The 21135-nt window shown below is 39.9% G+C and overlaps 2 protein-coding genes across 4 annotated transcripts in view; one reads left to right on the forward strand and one right to left on the reverse strand.

The window, feature by feature from the left end:
• The window catches only part of tulp4a (TUB like protein 4a), a 52780-nt gene extending 40723 nt beyond the window's left edge, over positions 1-12057 (reverse strand). For 2 of the 3 annotated variants that reach the window (XM_057822863.1, XM_057822861.1), the window contains exons 1-2: positions 11909-12057; positions 4146-4851 (exon numbers count right to left, since the gene is read on the reverse strand). In XM_057822863.1, the coding sequence (XP_057678846.1) occupies positions 4146-4397 (252 nt within the window). In that variant the 5' untranslated portion in view covers positions 4398-4851; positions 11909-12057. Of the gene's footprint in view, positions 1-4145; positions 4852-11258; positions 11787-11908 lie in introns of those variants that run through there. The other variant, XM_057822862.1, reaches the window with a different exon arrangement.
• A 170-nt stretch (positions 12058-12227) lies between these two features.
• Positions 12228-16992, forward strand: mrps10 (mitochondrial ribosomal protein S10). The gene is made up of 7 exons (XM_057822864.1): positions 12228-12347; positions 12464-12516; positions 12721-12784; positions 15828-15967; positions 16192-16300; positions 16373-16462; positions 16539-16992. Exons 1-7 carry the CDS (start codon positions 12276-12278, stop codon positions 16644-16646), a joined length of 636 nt encoding a protein of 211 aa, XP_057678847.1. The 5' UTR covers positions 12228-12275; the 3' UTR covers positions 16647-16992.
• The last annotated feature ends 4143 nt before the right edge of the window (positions 16993-21135 follow it).

A 21135-nucleotide genomic window follows, 5' to 3' on the forward strand; every position in this document is an offset into this window, starting at 1 on the left:
CGTGCGCCCGTTAACTGTGCCCGGGCGGCAGACGTGTCTTGAATTTCGTTCTGCTACTAGCGGCTGCCATAAAGTTATGAGGGAAAATCATCGTTTTTGAACCTTTATGAATTGTAATCAAATCGTCACCTGTCAATTCGAGTTTCAGAGTCAGATTCAGAATATTTATTGTCATCGTTACAAAAAGCATCGCAATATATCGCAAACCCCCAGAAAGTCGCAGTTTTTTCCAATATCGTTCAGCCCTAATAAGCACCCACAAAAATTGCAATAATTCATGAATAGGTGTACTGTAAGGCGTAAATATGGACGTCTATAAATACAAAACATGCCAGAATATTATCTATTTTTGCTTGAAAGGAGGAGTGCCAACTGCCAGACAACTCAACATAACGGTTCACAAAGACATTGTCAAACCACTCATATTTTCAGAGCTCATGTAGAATGAATAGACGCCGTCGTGAGGGGAAATAAAGAGCGGCAAGAGGGCTTGTCAAATGAGGTGTTGATCTATTTTGAATCACATCCAGAGGGAATATTCTGTAAGATAGCAAGTAAAAGGCAGATATAAAAATATTCCCATCATATGTTTTTCAAGGATGCTACAACTGACAGGAGGTCATGAGGTTGTGATGTTAGAAGTTGCTCATTAGACTAGACAGAAAGAAAATGTGCTGCTTTTCTTTCTTCTTTGTTGACAATCAGTCTGGTAAAAAACTCAGTCCAATCCAGTGGCACTCTGTTTGAAGGTCTTTCCCTTCTAATTATCTCTAACCCTGACTTAGGGGAATTGAAAAAAAGGAATAAGATGCCTATTAGGGTGGGTGGTTAGCCGTGGTAGGCTTACTCAGCGGAGATCGTGACAGCCTGGAGAAAAGATCTACACGGAGAAAATCCAAGAAATTGCGAATACTTCTAAGAGCCTTAAGTTTCCCACGTTTGATTCATCTACCTTTAATACTTTTTAGTACCTCAAGGACACGCTGGTTAAGACTTCCATAGGTAACAAACAAAAACGCAGCTGAAGCCTGAATTATGACAATCCAAAATAATTCAACTATTTTCTAAAAATAAAAAAAATTCCAAATTGATTGTGTGCTATAGAACAACAATACCTATTGGCATGTGCTGATTACCGGTTTCAAAGTATACCGTGGTATAAAAAACGTCAAGGTTTCAAAACCGCAAAAACTTTCCGTCATACTGTCCCTAATATATTAGCCATTTTTTATGTCCCAAAAATGCATGGAGAAATCCCTCACTTGTAGCTATAAGGCTCAACCCTCCCCTACCGGTTGTTGTTCAGTGTCAGTGAGTCAGCTGTGCTACACGATGGCTGGAGGAGGTGAAACTCCTGAACTTTTTCCCCCATTGAAGAAAAACTAAATCGCCGGTATGGGAATACTTCGGCTAAAGAAAAGTTACAGACGGCTGCGCCTTAGGGGAGGGCCAACCAACATGTAAAACATGTTTGCGGAGGGTGGCTGCCAAGGAAGCAATACCTCCAATATGATTTCGCATTTATACAGAATTAAAGGTTAGTAAACACTGTCATTAATGTTTCCCACCAGCTACGTTAGTTAACTCCAGCATGTTTAGTGTGTCTAGCGGTGGTAAAATGTGTTTTGTTTTTTATTATCTCTGGCAACTGTGTTGAGAAAGAGAGTGTGCGTATAATGTAAATAGTGCTGCAACGATTAATCGATTAACTCGAGTATTCGATTAGAAAAAAAGTTAAGAATTAAATTTTGCTGCTTCGAGTATCCGTTTCATTAAAGTGGCGTTGCAATGGTTTATTTTGAAATTATTTTCACTTCGTTTTATTGATTTTGGTGAATACACTGCCCTCTAGTCTACCTCATTTCACATTGCTGAATCCAGCTGCTCCATGTTAAGACCAACATACTGCTTCAGCCTTACAGTCCAACCAGAACCCTCAGATCAGCTGACCACCTGCTTCTAGTAGTCCCAAGATCAAGGCTGAAGCTTAGGGGTGACCGGGCATTTGCGGTGATGGCGCCCAGGCTGTGGAACCAATTACCACTTACTATTAGACAGGCCCCCTCACTTACAGATTTTAAATCATGCCTTAAAACATTTTATTTTTCTTCAGCTTTTAATGTGCAGTGACAGTTTATGACCACGTCTTTTATTTATTTTATTTTATGTGTTTGTTTTATCTTTAAAAATTGACTTATTTTGCTGTGTTATGCTATTTAAAGCATTTTGGTCTCCTTGGCGGATTTTTAAATGTGCTATACAAATAAAGTTGATTGATTGATTGATTGATAAGCCAAATTTTTGTTTGAGCTTATGTTTTTTTATAATGTATTCGTAATTTAGTTTACAGGTAAATTTAGTCGTTTTTTGGGTGGGAATATGTGTCTGAACCATTTGTTAAGAACATTGTCAAAAAAAAAAACAACAAAAAAAACATTAGCGTTTTATAGCATTTAAGCTAGCGGACTTTTGCTATGTAAGTTAGCCAGTTGTTCTTTTGTTGTACATAGATCCTTATTTATTTTCTTATACCGTTTGAGGCTTAGCTAAGGTATTTTAATGTCCTTTTTCATGTTCCTTATCCGATTACTCGATTAGTCGAACTAACTAGTTCATCGATTAATCGACTACTAAAACAATCGATAGCTGCACCAGTGTACAATATATAATCCATACAGTTTGTTAAATAGAGGATGCACCTAGAGCAGGGGTGGGCAAACTATTCCACAAAGGGCCGCAGTGGGTGCGGGTTTTTGTTCATACCCACCATGAGGACAGACTTTCACCAATCTGGTTTCTTACAAGTGCAAGCAGTTGATTGCAGTCAGGTGCTTCTTGTTTCCACTGAAACCTCATTGGTTAAACTGTCTGTGCTGAATCAGTTGGAACAAAGACCAGGACCCACTGTGGCCCTCGAGGACCGGTTTGCCCACCCCTGACCTAGAGAAAACCCACACCAGAACAGAGAGAAGACAAACTCCACAAATGAAAGTTGCAACTAAGATTTGAATGCCAACCTCTAATCCATTCTGCTATGTTACCTATTCATATTCATCACTATTCTAAGCATCAATATTTTTACCAGGTGGCAAAATCATAAAAAAACTTGATTAAAATGTTTTCGAACAAAAATGCCTTGACAACCAAAAATCCTGAAACCGTTCAACTTTAGACACTGATGTTGTCTGGAGATTGTAAAGTAGCCCAGTATATCGTCATTATCTTATGTGTTTTTTTAGTGCTGCAACGATTAATCGACTAACTCGAGTAATTCGATTAGAAAAAAAGCTTTGATTCGAATTTTGCTGTTTCGAGCATTCGTTTAATTAGAGTGGCGATGGAATGGTTAGTTTTGAAAGTGTTTACATTTAGTTGTATTGATTTGGCAGTGAACATGACATAACCCATTTAGCATGGCTGCATCCAGCTGCTCCCTGTTAAGACCAACATAAGGTAAGATTTTGTTTGAGCTAATATTTTATTTAAATGCATTCGTAATTTAGTTTAAAGGTATATTTAGCTGTTTTTTGTGGCAATACGTATTTAAACAAATTGTTGAGAGCATTGTGAATAACCACAATTTTATAGCATTTAAGCTAGCGGACTTTTGCAATGCAAGTTCGCCAATTGTTCTTTTGTTATACTTAGATCCTCATTTATTTATCTATTTATACCATTTGAGGCTAGGCTCACGTATATTATTTTTAAATGAAAGTGTAATTTTGCATAGTTTGAAGAAACACTTGGGAATTTTATTTTGAAATTGAAATCTTAGCAAGCCTTTGTTTTACATCTCGAAAATTTACTCTGCAACTCATTAAATGTTCCTAATCCAATTACGTGATTATTCGAACTAACTAGTTGATAGATTAATCGACTACTAAAGTAATCGATAGCTGCAGCCCTAGTTATTTTTCCATTTTTGAGTGCAGATCATAGCGCTTTAAAATAACATTTCTAAAATAAAAACAACATTTACGTTGGATAGCAATAAAATGAGGAAATATAGATTCCAATAAATCAAAGGTGAGTTAATCATAACCCATCCATTCATTTCCTATCCAGTTCCTACTTTGACTTTGTGATTAAATATGCAGAGAGAAAAGTAATAATTAGAATAAGTAAATAATTATGTTCTATCTTACCTCGCTGTTGTGCCCTCTGAGGTTGAAGTTGACCCTCTGTGGGGTGGGCCGGTCCCGCCGGCAATGACTGGATGTAAACGTGACGCCAACGACCCCCCGGCCGTTCCCAGTGGCCAGCCAGCCCTCCTCATAGTAGCGCTTCCGGCATACCGGCTTCTCCTTCTCGCTCTTGGGCACGCGGCCCTTCCAGGACAGGCACAAGATGTTGGAGTCGCTGCAGAGGACCGGACCGTGCTCCACGGAGGCGAACATCCCTACGTTGTGCGAGGGGAAGCAACCTTGTGGGTGGTTGTGGGAATGAGGGTCCTCCCTTCAAGAGTCCCGTGCTGAGGTTACAGGTTCTGTGATGAGCATGAAACAGCAATGGTGCATAGTATATGCGAGTCCCTGGACATCAGTGAAAACCTCTCTGAGGGTCCGAATAATGTCAGAAAAGTTGGAAAATCCGTGTTGGGAAGGCACTTGTCATGACTGGAGATCCAGAAAGAAACGCACGTAAACCGCATAAACGTCCGCTCAGCATGTCCTGCGGCTTGCATACAATCCCGGCGCCTCTTGTGTGTCGCTGCCGTCGTGCTGCGTCCTCATCATCCGATCCTGGCAGCGAGTGTGAGAGGAGGAGGGACTCCTCTCCATCAGCTGTAACCCCGCAGGAGCACCACCCCTCCCGGTAACGTCATAACGCCAGCAAACCTCGGGCATCCCACTGTGGTAAGCCAGAGGAAAAACAGACAAATCGCAGCTCCACTTAGCAAAGCTCATAAATAAACACCCGACTGCTTATATGAAATATTAACAAGGTTGCCTTCCCACTTTAGCACTACCTCAAAGATCCAACACTTTAAAGCTTCTTACATGACTCTCAGGCAGTATTTAGCAGCTTTTTGTAAACAAAGGACTTTCATTTCAATCTCTTGTAACTGTTGTCGAATATAAGTTTTTTCCCCTCTCCTTTTAAGAAATAACTGAAGATGTAGACTGCTACATTAGCCTCATGCTAGCACTTTTGTGCCTTTAACCAATATGGATTTTTTGGGGGGTAGATTGGGATTTAGCAAAAAAATTAGCAAAAAAAAAAAAAAAAAAATCTGATAACCGATTATTTCAAAATATGCATTCTGACTAAAATAATATGTTATCTTCCGACCAAATAATGGATTTGAATCTAATTGCTTGTTGTTCCATTAGTGGTTAAATTAGTTTTTAACTGGACATGTGCCGATTACTGGTTCCAAATTATACCGTGGTATGAAAACGTTAAGGTTTCAAAACCGCAAACATTTTTCGTCCTACCGTCGCAATGGTATTAGCTATTGTTTATGTCCCAAAAATGCATGGAGAAATCTAAGCCTGAACGATATATCGTTTAAACATCACCATCGCGATGTGCGCATGTGCAAAAGTCCAATCGCAAGGATATGCGATAGTTTTTTTCTTTTTAATCCACAAACCTTTGATCTGCTTCATGCGCTCCGCACAGCCTCCCTCCCTCTCCCTGCTCTTTGTTCCTTAGTCACAGTGGCACTTGCTTATTAAAGTTAACGATGTTGACAGATGGTTGTTTGATCTTGCCACAGACACGGACTTCACATGCGCCGCATACGTCAATCATCATTTAACTTGTTAAATAGTTGCTGCGCAAGGAAGCGCGGGCTGAAATGAATGTGTGTGTGTGAGCAGCCGGACATGTTATGTCTCGGCAATAAACGCTAGAAGGGATCTTGAGGAGTTTGTAATTTCTACATGTCACTCCAGGAGTACCAGCCAAGGTAGGTAATCAAAAGCATTTAATAAAGCGAAGCATTTTTCTAATACAGAACTTTATTCTTGTTTAAAATGATTCGGTGGGATTGTTATTATTACATTTGAAGTGCTTAAAAACCATTTATTAAACCATATACAGTATATATATATATTTTTAAAAAATTAATCATACTTTGGGGGGAAAAAAAGTGAAAAAAAACATGTCTTATATGTATTTCTTTCCAATGCTAAATCTGAATAAAGACATTGAACACACACAATATATATATATATATATATATATATATATATATATATATATAATTGCGGGGGGGGGGGGGGTCGGTGCTACTTTGCGGTTTTTCACTTATCGCAGCGGGTTATGGTCCTCATTACTCGAAAAACGAGGGATCACTGGACAAAAGTCTTTCCAAACAGCTATTCAAGTCATCTAGTGAAAATTTCTAAAACAAGCAAAAAATATATATATATATACATATATATATATATTTTTTTAATGTTATTTTATTTATTTTTTTTTTTTTAATATCGCAATATAATATCACAATTATTCGCAACCCCCCCCAAAAAAATCACAACAATAGCTTTTTTTCCCCAATATTGTTCAGGCCTAGAGAAATCCCTCGCTTTCAGCTGTAAGGCTCAACCCTCCCCCATTGGTTGTTGCTCAGTGTCAGTGAGTCAGCTGTGCTACACAATGGCTGGAGGAGGTGAAACTCCTGAAATTTTTCCCCCATCGAAGAAAACGAAATCGCTGGTATGGGAATACTCCAGCTACAGAAAAGTTACAGACAGCCGCGGCTTAGAGGAGGAGGGCCAACCGACACGTAAAACATGTTTGCGGAGGGTGGCTGCTGAGGAGGCAATACCTCCAATATGATTTCGCATTTATACAAAATTAAAAGTTAGTAAACACTAAGAGTGGGACCCTCTTGGTACCTCACGATACGATACAGTTTGTGATACAAAGCTCACGATAACAATGATCTGACGATACAACGATTATAGATACATTGGTCAGGAAATCATGCTAGGATATTCTAAAAACAACTATTAAATAGAAAAACAAGCTTCTGCTGTGAATTGGAACGAGTTTATCACTAGTAGACGTCCAATCCGTTTGAACTGGAGCGAATGAACCCTCCCACTTCAAACGGATTGAGCGTCTATGGCCGTCAGTGGCAGTCAATGCCAGGCAATGAGGTAATTTTGGGCCATTTAAGGTCATTTACCTGTTGACTTTCAGTTACTTCCTGTTGATTTGGGGGTATTTTATGGGTCACTTCCTGTGGGGGTATTTTATGGGTCGCTTCCTGTTTATTTTGTGTTACAGAACAGGAAATGACCTGGGAATCACCCAAATGAATAGGTAGTGACTCAAACTCAACAGCAAATGACCTGGAAATGCCCTAAAATGAACAGCAAGTGACCTGTAAATGCCCTGAAAATCTGACAGAATGACTGTGAATGCTCTGGTTTCGAATGAACGAACGTTCCCAGTCTAAATGGAATTGGGTGTCAAGCACTGTCGAGGCAGCCTTAGCGTTAACTGCGACACTATTATGGTGGAGGATTTTGGTAGCAACTTGTTGGTTCCTTTTTAAAAAAAAATTTATCAATAGACATTGACACCTTTTGAAAACGATATCTCATTCTTGCAGGAGCATATCGATAACCTTTTGGGATATAAAGTATCACGATATATTACCATTTCGATATTTTGTCACACCCCTAGTAAACACTGTCAAGAACGTTTCCCACCAGCTACGAGCGTAAACTCCAGCGTGTTTAGTGTGTCTAGCGGTGGTAAAACGTGGTGTTATTTTCCCTCACTGTCTATGTTGAGAGTGTATGTATAATGCAAACATGATACGAGTCATAATTTTATTTAGAATATTTCATTTTTTAAATTTTATTTAAGCTTAACATTATACTTATGTTCCAATTTGCTAATACAGTGCTACCTCTACATACGATCGCTTCGACACACGAACTTTTCGACATCCGACGTAAAATTTGACTCGCCATTTGTTTCTACATCCGACGACATGTTCGAAATACGACGACAATGGCAGCACCGCAGACGAATGCACGGCGGATTTTCTTGTGTGACAAATCAACACTGGTTTCAGAAAAGGTTGGTACAGGTGGTGAAACAAGGAAAAAGTTGACGCTTACCTTCTAAATGAAGATGCAAATGACAGAAAAATATGAGCGTAGGGTGGGCATCCGTGAAATGGCTCAACAATACATCTCCACGGTCCTCCTCCGACCATCGTTCGCCAGTCTTTATAAGTTAAGCTGACAATTCTTATTGTGGTAACATCTCCAGAGAAATCGCCAACTTCGCCACGTTTTTATCATTTATTTCACAACTTATTCAAAACAAAAACACCTTCTGTCTGCCGCAATTGACGGTGTTCTCAAGAAAGCATTCAAAGTGAAAGTGAAACTCAAGCTCACCGGTCTGTCTCTGGCACGTCAGCTCCGCGGTGCGTTCAGGGTCAGCAAAAAACGTCCGCCACATTAGAACCCGATTCGTTACATTAATACAGGAATTATTATTATTATTATTATTATTACGATTTTGATTTATAATTTATTTGTTTTGCTATGTGTAATTGCCATTTGTAATAGTACCAGCAGTATTTTTTAAGGATTTAGTGAAGGTTTTTGGGCTGTGGAACGAATTAATGGAATTATAATGTATTCCTATGGGAAAATCCTGCTCGACATACGACCATTTCGACTTACAAACAAGGTCCTGGAACGGATTAACTTCGTATGTAGAGGTACCACTGTATGTTTTGAAAAATAAAAATCCTGTTCGATGGAAAAGTTTTTGGGTTTTTTTTTTTCAACCCAGATATTCCAATGTAACACATTTAAGACCTGTAATTGCAACACCGTAATACCGTGATATTTTGGCTAGAGGTTATCATACCATCAGAATATCATATCGGCAAATGCCTAGTTTTAACTCATTCACTACAATGATCAAGTATACTAGTCAATTAGAATCTGGGTGGGTGAAGGTGTGGTAGTGCTTTCCTGTGAATTTCAATCATAGAAACAATTTTACTGGTACACAACTGGCCGCAGATGCTACATCAGGCTGACGTCAATAGCTCAAGAGAATAGAAAAAGGTCGAATGGAAAACAATCCTGGTGAAAGAAGAGAGTCTATTCTTTAATTTTATAGATTCATTGTAAAACATTATGTGTGTCTTTAAAAACGACTCAAAATTCTCGACAGTGGCTGGTAATACGGGCTTTTCTATTCTGAAAACAAAAGGCAGTGAATGAGTTAAAAGCTTAGTATCCATTTATTTGATTTATTGTAGGACTGTTAAGCCACAATTCATCCAGCTACTGTTGCAAATAAATATTAATAAACTGGCCTGAATTACTCCCTCATTATCCATCTATTACTCATGGCACTTTCTCATTACGGGACTATTCTGCACAGCGGAATGATTCTAGCGACTTGCTGAATAATTGAACAAGACTCGTGTTATCATTTTTAGGCTCCGTTTTAATTAACAAAAGCTTGAGGAATGAGGCGGCCTCTTTGTGGCTAAACATATCAGCTTTTTCTAGCTATCTCGATAGAACCCCCTACCACGCGCAATGTTAGGATAGTTTAAAGTAGGGCACGGGCCATCATACGCCACAGTCATCAACAGAGCCAAGAGACCTCACTTCATACAAAACACACGACATGAGCAAGAAACATTTGCAAAGCTTCATGTCAAAATTTTTGGACACGTCCCCAGGCGTAGGGACATCACACTACCAACTTTTCAGGATGCTCAAATTGTCCCCACCAACTTTTAAGCCACCTTAATTGCATTATATAATGAGTTCAAGTATATTGGTAATTTAGGTTGTCTTCCCATATGTTGTAAGGATAGAATATACTCTACCATTATTATGTGAATTACTTTCGTTATGATCAGACTTACATTCTTGAGCACAGTATGGGCATTCAAAGTGTCGCCCTTGAATGGTTCAAGTCTTACTTAAATGAACGGAGTTTTTGAGTAAAAATGGGCAATTTCATGTCCAAAAAGGCATCGCTTCCACACGGGGTTCCCCAGGGATCTGTTCTCGGCCCTCTTTTATTTTCTCTTTACTTTTTGCCTCTTGGTTCTGTTTTTAGGAAACCTGGTGTTTTATTTCATTTGTATGCTGATGACTGTCAGATTTATTTTCCAATGGCTCAAAATAGCGCTTTCTGTTAACTCATTGAATGCCTTAAGTCGTGGCTTTTAATTATTTTTTGAAGTCTGAATGAAAGCAAGACTGAAGTCATGGTGTTCGGACCAAGTTGCCAGGCCTCCGTGAATGTTGACCTCTGTTCATTGTCTCAGTTTCTTAAGAACTATGTAACAAATCTGGGGGTCAAATTTGATTCTGATTTTAAATTTGAGAAGCAGATTTCTTGTGTTGTACGGGACTGTTTTTGTCAGCTTCGCCAGATTGCTAAGGTAAAATCTATCGTTTCACACTCTGATTTGGAGAAATTGATTCATGCTTTTGTCCTAACTCGGCTGAATTATGGTAATTCTTGTATGCAAGTGTCGGTCAGGCTGCACTGGCCAGTCTGTAATTTGTACAAAACTCTGCTGCTCAACTCCTAACTAGAACCCGCAGGCACGAACATATCACCCCGATTTTAGCATCTCTTCACTGGCTCCCAGTACATTACCGGATACATTTTAAGGTTGTTTTTTTTTAAATGTTTGAATAATCTAGTGCCGTCATATCTGTCAGAACTGCTTCAGCCTTACAGTCCAGCTAGAACCCTCAGATCAGCTGACCATCTGCTTTTAGAAGTCCCACGATCAAGGCTGAAGCTTAGGGGTGACCGTGCATTTGCGGTGATGGTGCCCAGGCTGTGGAACCAATTACCACTTACTCTTAGACAGGCCCCTTCACTTAGGGATTTCAAATCATGCATTAAAACATTTTTTCCCCCAGCTTTTAATGAGAAATGACTGTTTATGACCTCGTCTTTTATTTATTTTATTTTTTATGTGTTTCTTTTATCTTTGAATGTTAATTTATTTTGCTGTAAAGTGGTATGTAAAGCACTTTGGACTCCTTTGCGGATTTTTAAAATGTGCTATACAAATAAAGTTGATTGACTGATTGATTGATTGATTGATAGTCAGTTATGTGTAGTGTTGGATTTAAAAGGATGGCATATTTACAAATAATTAGGGAGTAACTCACCCAGCACATAGGCGTCAGTGCAGTCTAGCAATTAGACACTCATGAGTGAATATTTCGAAATGAATTTTTCCATCTATGATATCACTGTCCTTTGTAAAATAGGACCCATACCTAAGCTCGACGGAAGATCATGTTATCCGTGGGAAGAGGCTGGTATAAAGGTTTTTTCTAGCGATCTCGATGGAAAACCTTACCCAGCACCATAATAGCAGTCATCTGCCTTGATGTAAAAAGGGGTCAATGCAGTCGTATTCAATCACAGCCAGCTGACAGCTGAATACCCAGGATGATGGGGTAATAATAAAACGGTGCGGAACAATACAAATCTCGTTAAAATGATGCTATGTGGTGGAGCGCCTAGTGAGCCCTGAGCATCAAAACATCTCACCATAAAACAAAAGCCCACATTTTCCTTGCTCCTAGTGCTTTTCAAATCTCTAGGTTGTGATGGAGCAACAGATGACCGCATTTGTTACCCTGTCATTATCGTCATTAAAAAGAGGCGGCTAACCGACCTGCTAACAATAGCTGATCCAGAACCAGCCCAAGCGGCGAACAGAGGTTGTCCATCCGCGCTGGCACTGCTCGCTAACCGGCTATAACTAGCATGGCCAGTTTACTTCTTATTTAACGTTTTTTAACACGAGGCTCGTAGTTACTTAATATTTTATTACACGTGGATAGAATGACGGGTGGAGTGTTACGTCTCTGTTTGGTAAATGCAGAGTGGCGAGAGCCTAACAGTGAGATGGGAGGCTTACCTCGGCTGTTGTCGCTGATCGCTCTGTGACTGTCTGAGCAGAGCCGCAGCACCACTGAAGCTGGCAACAGGGCCCCGACAGCTGGGTCACGTGACGGCCACATGACGCACACTCATCACGTTCAAGCTTCCTCGGAGTTAACGACGTAATCAAAGCGCAACAACGACCAAGTTAAAAAAAAAAAGTCCTCCATATGGTTGAATATATTTGTGAATATAAATGATTTAAGTTTCACTGATTTATTTGTCACGATGAGGTTGTTTACTGATAGCATTAATAGCTACTGTTGGTGTTATGTACCTTCCAAGACACGCGGGGGCAGCAGTATGCTGCATACTGCTTCCGGTTTCTCGTGTGGCGCTCAAACATGGCCGCTTCCATGGCGTTGCGAAGAGAATGCTGCTCCCTGGCAAGGATACTGAGCAGAGTATCATACTCGGTAATGTTTTAACGCGGAATTAAATTGTATTTACAAGAGTATAAACAAGATTAGTGTAATGTGGTTGTCTCGTGACTGCCAACCTTGCAATCTGCTAATATTTGAATGTTTTGTAGGGATCCCAAGTCACGGGCCATTGTACAGGACAAAAGAAATGGCTTACAATTCGGTATGTAGAATTAATTTCGTCAGTGAACCACGAGATTTTTCTCGTGCAAAAATAAGTGATTTTGTTCTTAAAAAAAAAAAAAGTCAGAAAACGTAGGTCCATATCATCTGTCAAAAACGTAGTTAATAGTAAAATGACTTATAGCTTGTGCATGTCAGGCCATGGTACTCTTGATCCTCTCCTCAAAGTTTCAAATCTTTGCAGGCGCCAGTTCCCTATGAGCCCATCATTCCACACAGCCTCTGTGGTTTTAAAAATGGCGTCACCGGTAAGTTGCATTGGGCTTTCCCCAACCATAGACTTCATACTGTATTGACGGGACACAGGGCGCGGGGCGATAAATTAGGGTGACCAAACGTCCTCTTTTGCCCGGACATGTCCTACTTTCACGCAGTATCCTCGTTGTCCTGGCGGGTTTTATAAATTCATAAAAATGTCCGGTTTTTATGATTTTTTTTTACGGGACCATTTTGAAGAGAATTCCTCCGGCCGCTAGGGGACAGCGCTTGGCTGCGTTGACGTTGCTCCTACTAGTAGGGGCGGGAGAAGGAGTAGATCTTCTTCTTTTTCTTTTGTTGGCAGTTCACCCTTTGTTTCATGGGGAATTTCCACCATCTACTGACGGTTTGGCGAGAGCTCAGACACAGTAAGGAGTTCAATAAGGAGTTCTAAAAGACGTGGCTCCATACACCTTTCTGTAAGTTTCTCCTGTTAATGTCGATCACGTGTCTTCTGTTGTACTGTTGTGTGGTTATATGTGTACACAGAGATGCAGTATATTGTATGAGTCTTGTAATTGTTATGCATTAGTTAGTGGTTGAATGCGAGTATAGCTAAATAACTGTGTTGCTTATGAGTTTTTTTTTTTTTTACGATAAATACGTATATAATGGCAACTGTTGACTTCTGTTGGAGATTTGTACTGGTTAAATCTGTAAAATCCCGTTTGTTGTTGCATCTTTGCGCTGCCGATGGTAGCAAACTTTTATAGCAAAGTCTGATTTTGCCTCAGCTCCCGTAATCGCTAATATGGTAACAATCAGTGAGCTCAGCTGTGCTACGCATTATGGGCAATGTAGTTTTGAACTGCTGCGTTTGGAAACATGCTGGTTGAATCGCTTGTCAGTTTATTTCGGTTATTGTTTGCGTACAATCTAGAACATTGTATGAGGAATAACATTTTGTCGACGCCAATTGTCATGATCGTAATTTTAAAAAATGTTGAGTTGGCACGTAGCCAACTGTGTGTGTGTGTATTAACTGGACTACATTTCCATGAGTCTGCATTATATTATTTTTTTAATAATTCTTTTTTTTTTTTTTTTTTTATTGTTTGCTTATTTTTTATAGGAAGAATAAAGCCTGTTGTGTTAAAAAAAAAAAGTGGGAGATATACGCATCTTTGAGTGATCTTCGAGTAAAATTCAAGTATCTCGAGGCCGGGCCGAGTGTCCTCTTTTTTGGAAATCAAAATATGGTCACCCTAGATAAATAGGAGGCCTGAATTGATGGCTGGGCCATCAAATCTGACCGAGTGGAATCACGGACAAAGAGCTTTTTTCCTTAAGAAAATTCTTGTGAATAAATGCTTAAATCCATGAATTCTTTAGAGGTATGGACGTAAAACAGTCTCGATTCTTGGTTAAAAGCGAAAAAAAAAAAAAACGTACAGTTAGCATTTATTTTACGTTAATATGTTGAAGTACAACGCTAGTCTGTTAGTAAATGTACCTAGCGTCCGCCTTATGTAAACAGAGCTTTTCTCGTGAAAATTCTTGTGAATAAATGCTTAAATCCCCACTGTAGGTATCAGGGGTCGCGTTAACCGAATATTTTCCGTCGTTGACCGATTTTTTAAAACGGTGACGGAAAAAACTGAAGTCCATCCGTCATTTTGACCGGTTGCAATTCACACCCCAGACCACAGGGTGGCGAGTGAGCATATTAATTAGCTATTGTCTCTCTTGATGCATGACGTCATTGGCCTTACTCTGAAAAATGTCAAGGCAACTGAGTGTCCGAAGTTTCTTCAAAAAGCCCCAAAACGACAATGGTGTTGATAAAAGAGGTGAAAAAACAGGGACTGCACAAGCGGGCACGCAATTCAAGTCCATGCGCACCAGGAGGAAAGTGTGAGACTACGTTCAGGCCACAGCAGGTGAACTGTTAATTTCATTGTTCCATATGCTACATATGGTAGGCTACCTACCTACTGGGGCCACAGTCAGCTGTTTTTGTCACTGTGGAGAAAAAGTTACATATTCATCTGCTTGATGTGTGATGGCACGGTGTGGATTCTCTGTTAAGCTTGTTCGGACAGAATATTAATTTAAAATGAATGAAAACTAAATACTATTGAATATGTTGAAGCGGTATGCAATGTTAAGTCTTGTTAGCTGTAGGCGCACTATCCTATTCCCCTCACTATCCACTCGCGGGGGCTTGCGCTTGTCAGTGACGTTCCTTATTCTCGCTATATGATTATACAACTTTAACATTTGTTAATAATACGCTCTGTGTGTAGTATCATCCATCGCTTTTCCTTTTTAAATGGGCACTTATAAGCGAACGCAAGAAGTAACAACGGGAACATTTTTAAACAGGCATTTCACGGGAGAGCATTTCGGCTCTTCGGCCAATCATATAGCGAGAGCGAGTGGATAGTGAGGGGACCGCGCGCGGCTCTTAAGTGTCTCTGTCACGTGACTGTCGTAGCCGGTAACGCGCTCGGCCAAACGGACACACAAGTACGGAAGGTGAATTATGCCAAAGGGTCACCACAATGTCGTCATCATCATTTTAAAAATTTAAGTGACGGGTAAAAATAGATTATGACCGGATTTTTATGACTCTGTCAGTCAAAATGACAGACAACGAAAAAGTCTAGCGCAACCTCTGGTAGGTATTGACGTAAAACAGTCTCAAATCTTGGTTAAAAGCAAAAACTTGCAGTTAGCATTTATTTTATGTAAATATGTCGAAGTACAATGCTCGTCTGTTAGTGAATGTAGCTAGCGGCCGCCTTATGTGAACAAAGCTTTTCCGGTGAAAATTCTGGTGAATAAATGCTTAAATCCCCGAATTCTTTATAGATATGGACAATCTGGATTCTTGGTTAAAAGCAAAAAAAAAAAAAAAACATTAGATCGCTGCGTGCGTGTTTGTGAATAGCTCCTCTTGATGTGGGCGGCCTCCTACTTAAAGGCGAGGCGCAATGCATGACCGATCTGACCCGTCAATACTATTATGAAGTCTATGCCCCAACTTTAAAAAGATTGATTCACTTCACACAGTTCTTTGTTCTGTTTCAGATCACTGTGACGGAGGAGCCCGACACGCTGTTCCAAAAAGTGACCGTGCTGGTTAAAGGTCACGACAGGGCCGTCTTGGACAGCTATGAGTATTTCGCAACTATGGCAGCCAAAGAACTCGGCATAAACATCGACAAAGTGTGAGTCATTGTAATATGTGCTGGCTTTTTTGGTTTGTGTATGAATCTCTTGCCTCCCCAGCACAGAAGTTTTTACATGAAACCAAATACCTGCCTGCACCATTGACACAGAACACAGCAAAACATCTTATCTTGCTCCCACACGTTTTAATGGCTCCACATGAAATACTGTATTATAGTGTATAGTGTAATAACTAATTCTGGATATAATTTTTCTTTTTAAGTTTTGAACCTCCCAAGGACATGGAAAGGTTTACATTGCTGAAGTCAGTCCATATCTTCAAAAAACACAGAGTTCAGTATGAGATGAGGACACACTACAGGTGCATTGAGGTGAAGTCAAGTTAATGGTAGCAAACCAGTTAATCATGGTGTTTGTTACAAGGATTTGTCTTTGTATTGTAGTTGACTCATTTAACAGGCTCAACAGCGCGGGTATATTTGGAATATATTCAAAGGAACCTTCCCGAAAGTGTAGCCATGCAGGTGACAAAGGTGAAGTGGGAGATTGTGGAATTCTTGAACCTTGGGTTTTACGAAAGCTCACGATTTTATTTTATTTTTTTACTAGATTGCTATGGAGAAAATTCCAGACCACATCCATGAACCCATATGGAATGATGAGGCCATGGATGAAACACAGAAGCCCACTCAAGAAATGCATACCTCCAAGGAGTGAAAAGAGAATATTGTCCAACCATTCATCCATCCATTTTCTTTCATGCATGTCCTCAATGTTTGTCTTTGGAATGTAGGAGGAAATCACGGTACCTGACAAACACAAGAACAGTGAGAACATCCACATCTTAATGTAGGAGGGTTAGAGCCCAGATTCAAACCTCCGCCCACCTCATAACTGTCACGAAGCGATCAGCCACTTGGCTGACATATATTGTCTTTAGTTGAAATACAAATTGTATCTTATTTGTGTCTGTCAATTTCTATCACAAAGTAAATGTATAACTTAAATGTACACATTTGTCAAAATCGTTATTCATGATGGCTTTTTTTTTTTTTTTTTTTTTTACTGGTACTCCGCATACATACAGTGTACTGTATATAATTAGTACTGTATATATATTAGATATACAACATACCCCATGTGCATATTTTCCACAGAATCTTACAGTGGGGCAAATAAGTATTTAGTCAACCACCAATTGTGCAAGTTCTCCTACTTGAAAAGATTAGAGAGGCCTGTAATTGTCAACATGGGTAAACCTCAACCATGAGAGACAATGTGGGGAAAAAAAACTGAAAATCACATTGTTTGATTTTTAAAGAATTTGTTTACAAATTCGAGTCGAAAGTAAGCATTTGGTCACCTACAAACAAGATTTCTGGATGTGAAAGAGGTCTAACTTCTAACGAGGCTCCACTCGTTACCTGTATTAATGGCACTTGTTTTAACTCATCGGTATAGAAGACACCTGTCCACAATCTCAGTCAGTCACACTCCAAGCTCCACTAAGGCCAAGACCAAAGAGCTGTCGAAGGACACCAGAGACCAATTGTAGACCTGCACCAGGCTGGGAAGACTGACTATGCAATAGGTAAAACGCTTGGTGTAAAGAAATGAACTGTGGGAGCAATTATTAGAAAATGGAAGACATACAAGACTATTGATAATCTCCCTCGATCTGGGGCTACATGCAAGATCTCACCCCATGGCGTCAAAATGATAACAAGAACGGTGAGCAAAAATCCCAGAACCACATGGTGGGACCTAGTGAATGACCTACAAAGAGCTGGGACCACAGTAACAAAGGCTACCATCAGTAACACAATGCACCGCCTGGGACTCAAATCCTGCACTGCCAGACGTGTCCCCCTGCTGAAGTACACATCCTGGCCCGTCTGCGGTTCGCTAGAGAGCATTTGGATGATCCAGAAGAGGACTGGGAGAATGTGTTATGGTCAGATGAAACCAAAATAGAACTTTTTGGTAGAAACACAGGTTCTTGTGTTTGGAGGAGAAAGAATACTGAATTGCATCTGAAGAACACCATACCCACTGTGAAGCATGGCGGTGGAAACATCATGCTTTGGGGCTGTTTTTCTGCAAAGGGACCAGGACGACTGATCTGTGCAAAGGAAAGAATGAATGGGGCCATGTATCGAGAGATTTTGAGTGAAAATCTCCTTCCATCAGCAAGGCCATTGAAGATCAGACGTGGCTGGGTCTTTCAGCATGACAATGATCCAAAACACACAGCCAGGGCAAGAAAGGAGTGGCTTCGTAAGAAGCATTTCAAGGTCCTGAAGTGGCCTAGCCAGTCTCCAGATCTCAACCTCATAGAAAATCTGTGGAGGGAGTTGAAAGTCCGTGTTGCCCAACGACAGCGCCAAAACATCACTGCTCTAGAGGAGATCTGCAAGGAGGAATGGGCCAAAATACCAGCAACAGTGTGTGAAAAGCTTGTGAAGAGTTACAGAAAACGTTTGGCCTCCGTTATTGCCAACAAAAGGGTACATAACAGCGTACTGAGATGAACTTTTGGTATTGACCAAAAGCTTATTTTCCAGCATGATTTGCAAATAAATTCTTTAAAAAACAAACAATGTGATTTTATGGTTTTTTTTCCCACATTCTGTCTCTCATGGTTGAGGTTTCAAATAAATTCTTTAAAAAACAAACAATGTGATTTTATGTTTTTTTTCCCACATTCTGTCTCTCATGGTTGAGGTTTACCCATGTTGACAATTACAGGCCTCTCTAATATTTTCAAGTGGGAGAACTTGCACAATTAGTGGTTGACTAAATACTTAATTGCCCCACTGTATTTTGGTAGCATAGGTGGTGTAAATAATAAGTTGGTTATGCAAAAATAGGAGTGTACTTCATGCACACCAGCTGGTACTTCGTAGGCATAGGCTAGTTAACCTGTGGGTGATGGGGCAAGAATGAAATCACAAGCTTTTGTTGTCCCTACTTTGGCCAGTAGAAGGCGCGTTATGGTGAAAAGCCAATTCTCTGTAAAAGTATGAAAAAGTGATATTTATGAGATCCTTTTGAAATACTTGATAGTCACAAAAGTCAGCCCACTCCTGTTCAAATATGAAATTTTTGTGACATAAAAAAATAAAACCTCTTTCACCTGAACAACGCAACTGTTTTTTTTTTTTAATAGAGGGGAAGTAAAAGAAAACTTTAGTTTTGAACACACAACCACATCAACGGCTAGTTGAGGGTGTGTACACTTGTGAAAAAACAGTACTCAGTTTTGTTTACCTCTCAAAATGTTGGTACTTTTTTTAGTTGACTTGTACCAATGGTTACATTAAATGAAATAAATCCATATTAATTCAACAAAACTATATGGTCAACTTCGCCACCTTGTTCTGCTGCTTGGTGACAGACTGCAACAGCTCTGAATAAGGTGACAAGTATGCCGCATGCACACCCTGAGAGAGGTGACGACCAGTGTTGTGGCTTGTGCTGTGTTAGGTGTTAAAGTCTTAAGGTTTCTTCAATTTTGCAGAGACATTGCAGAGAAGATGTTGATTGAACTTCATTGTCATTCATGCAGTGTGGTTGCTGATCTGATGTTAATTTCTCTAGGGTGCCCCATTAGATCCCAGGCTCCAAGTTCTTTCAAGGCACGTTTGGAACAAGATTTGGTCTCAATATTGGTAGGGACGCTATAACGGCATAACCTGCTTATACACTTTTTGCTGGGGGCGGGACATTAATAAGACCAAACAGATTGGGTGAACGGGGGTCAGGGCTACTTTTCTCAGAAATATGCTGATGTGTTGCCTACATAAAAATGAAAAAAGTTAAATTTATTTTCATGGGGGAAATCCCACCTTCTTCATATCAAGGAAATTTACAGTGGTGTTTTTGTGTGTGTTATTTAATTTTTTTATTGAAATGTCTGCGTAGGCTGCAAATAAAATTATTTTTCAATGAATAATGGAGAAAATATATTTTAATCAATGAATAAATGCACAGTTGAATTAACGTTAATGGTAGAAAACGCATACATTACAAGAGGACACATCTCTAATCTGCTTCTTAAGTTTTGCAGGTTAGCAAGTTCACACAGTTTAATGTTATGCTATCTGTGATGCAGGTTGGACTTTCAGTAGCAAAATTAGTGGCGTGTTCCCCACCTCCACAACATTGACGTCTACTGACAGTGGCTGCTACTGCGGCTGGCCAAAAAAAAATTCTAATATCCCTCGTCTTTGAAAGCGGTTGAGGCGGCGGCATGTTGACATGTATGTCTGTCGGGGTTGTGTGAGTGTGCATGCTTGTTTGTTCTAGTCATCAGCCAATCAAGTGTGCGTTTGACAGGAAAAAATGGACCGGCACATTCAGCAAGTGAAAAGGGGTAAATGTCAGTCTGAACATAATGAAAATATAGTAATTCACTTAATAATGGAAGGGTCAATTCTATTCTTACAACATATGGGAAGACACTATAAATTATTATCATTAATAATTATTATATAATTCAAATAAAGTTGCTTAAAAGTTGGTGGGGACAATTTGAGCATCCTGAAAAGTTGGTAGTGTTATGTGCCTACCATCCATATGTAAACCTACGCCCTTGGTTTGGAATCACAACATTATGGATGGCATATATTTGGGGAATTCAACTTGCAAAACTCACTGCTTTTTTGCAATTGTCTAGAACTTGGTAGAAATGTATGTTTCCGAATCCTGGTAAATTGGACATCTATCGTTGACAATAGCAGGCAATTAGTTAAACGCTATGAAATTTAAAAAAAACTCAACCTCATCGTGACAAACTGGCTGCATGGTTGGCAGTGAACCAATAACCCTAACCCGAATGTATGCAGATGATTGTGTGCTACTTAACCCAAGTTCAGCTAGTCTGCAGCAGCTACTCAATGTGTGTTCCGGGTATGGGGAGCTATACAATATAAAATACAGTGAATCCAACAGTGTCATTAGGATTCTAAGGACCAAGGAGGACAAACGGTTGCTTTTCCCTGATTTTAAGTTGTCATGTTTTAAAAGTCCTGTAGTCAGGTAAAATACCTTGATCACGGACACGCTGACTGACAACGAGGACATATTTTGACTGTGTTGCTGCATTATATGGCCAAGCCATTGTTCTCTCTCCCGAAAATTTGGTCAGTGCTCTGATGAGGTCAAGCTCGCCTTGTTCAAGGCCTATTGTACACCCCTCTACACT

Source organism: Corythoichthys intestinalis, chromosome 19, assembly GCF_030265065.1.
Source record: "Corythoichthys intestinalis isolate RoL2023-P3 chromosome 19, ASM3026506v1, whole genome shotgun sequence".
Classification (NCBI taxonomy): domain Eukaryota; kingdom Metazoa; phylum Chordata; class Actinopteri; order Syngnathiformes; family Syngnathidae; genus Corythoichthys; species Corythoichthys intestinalis.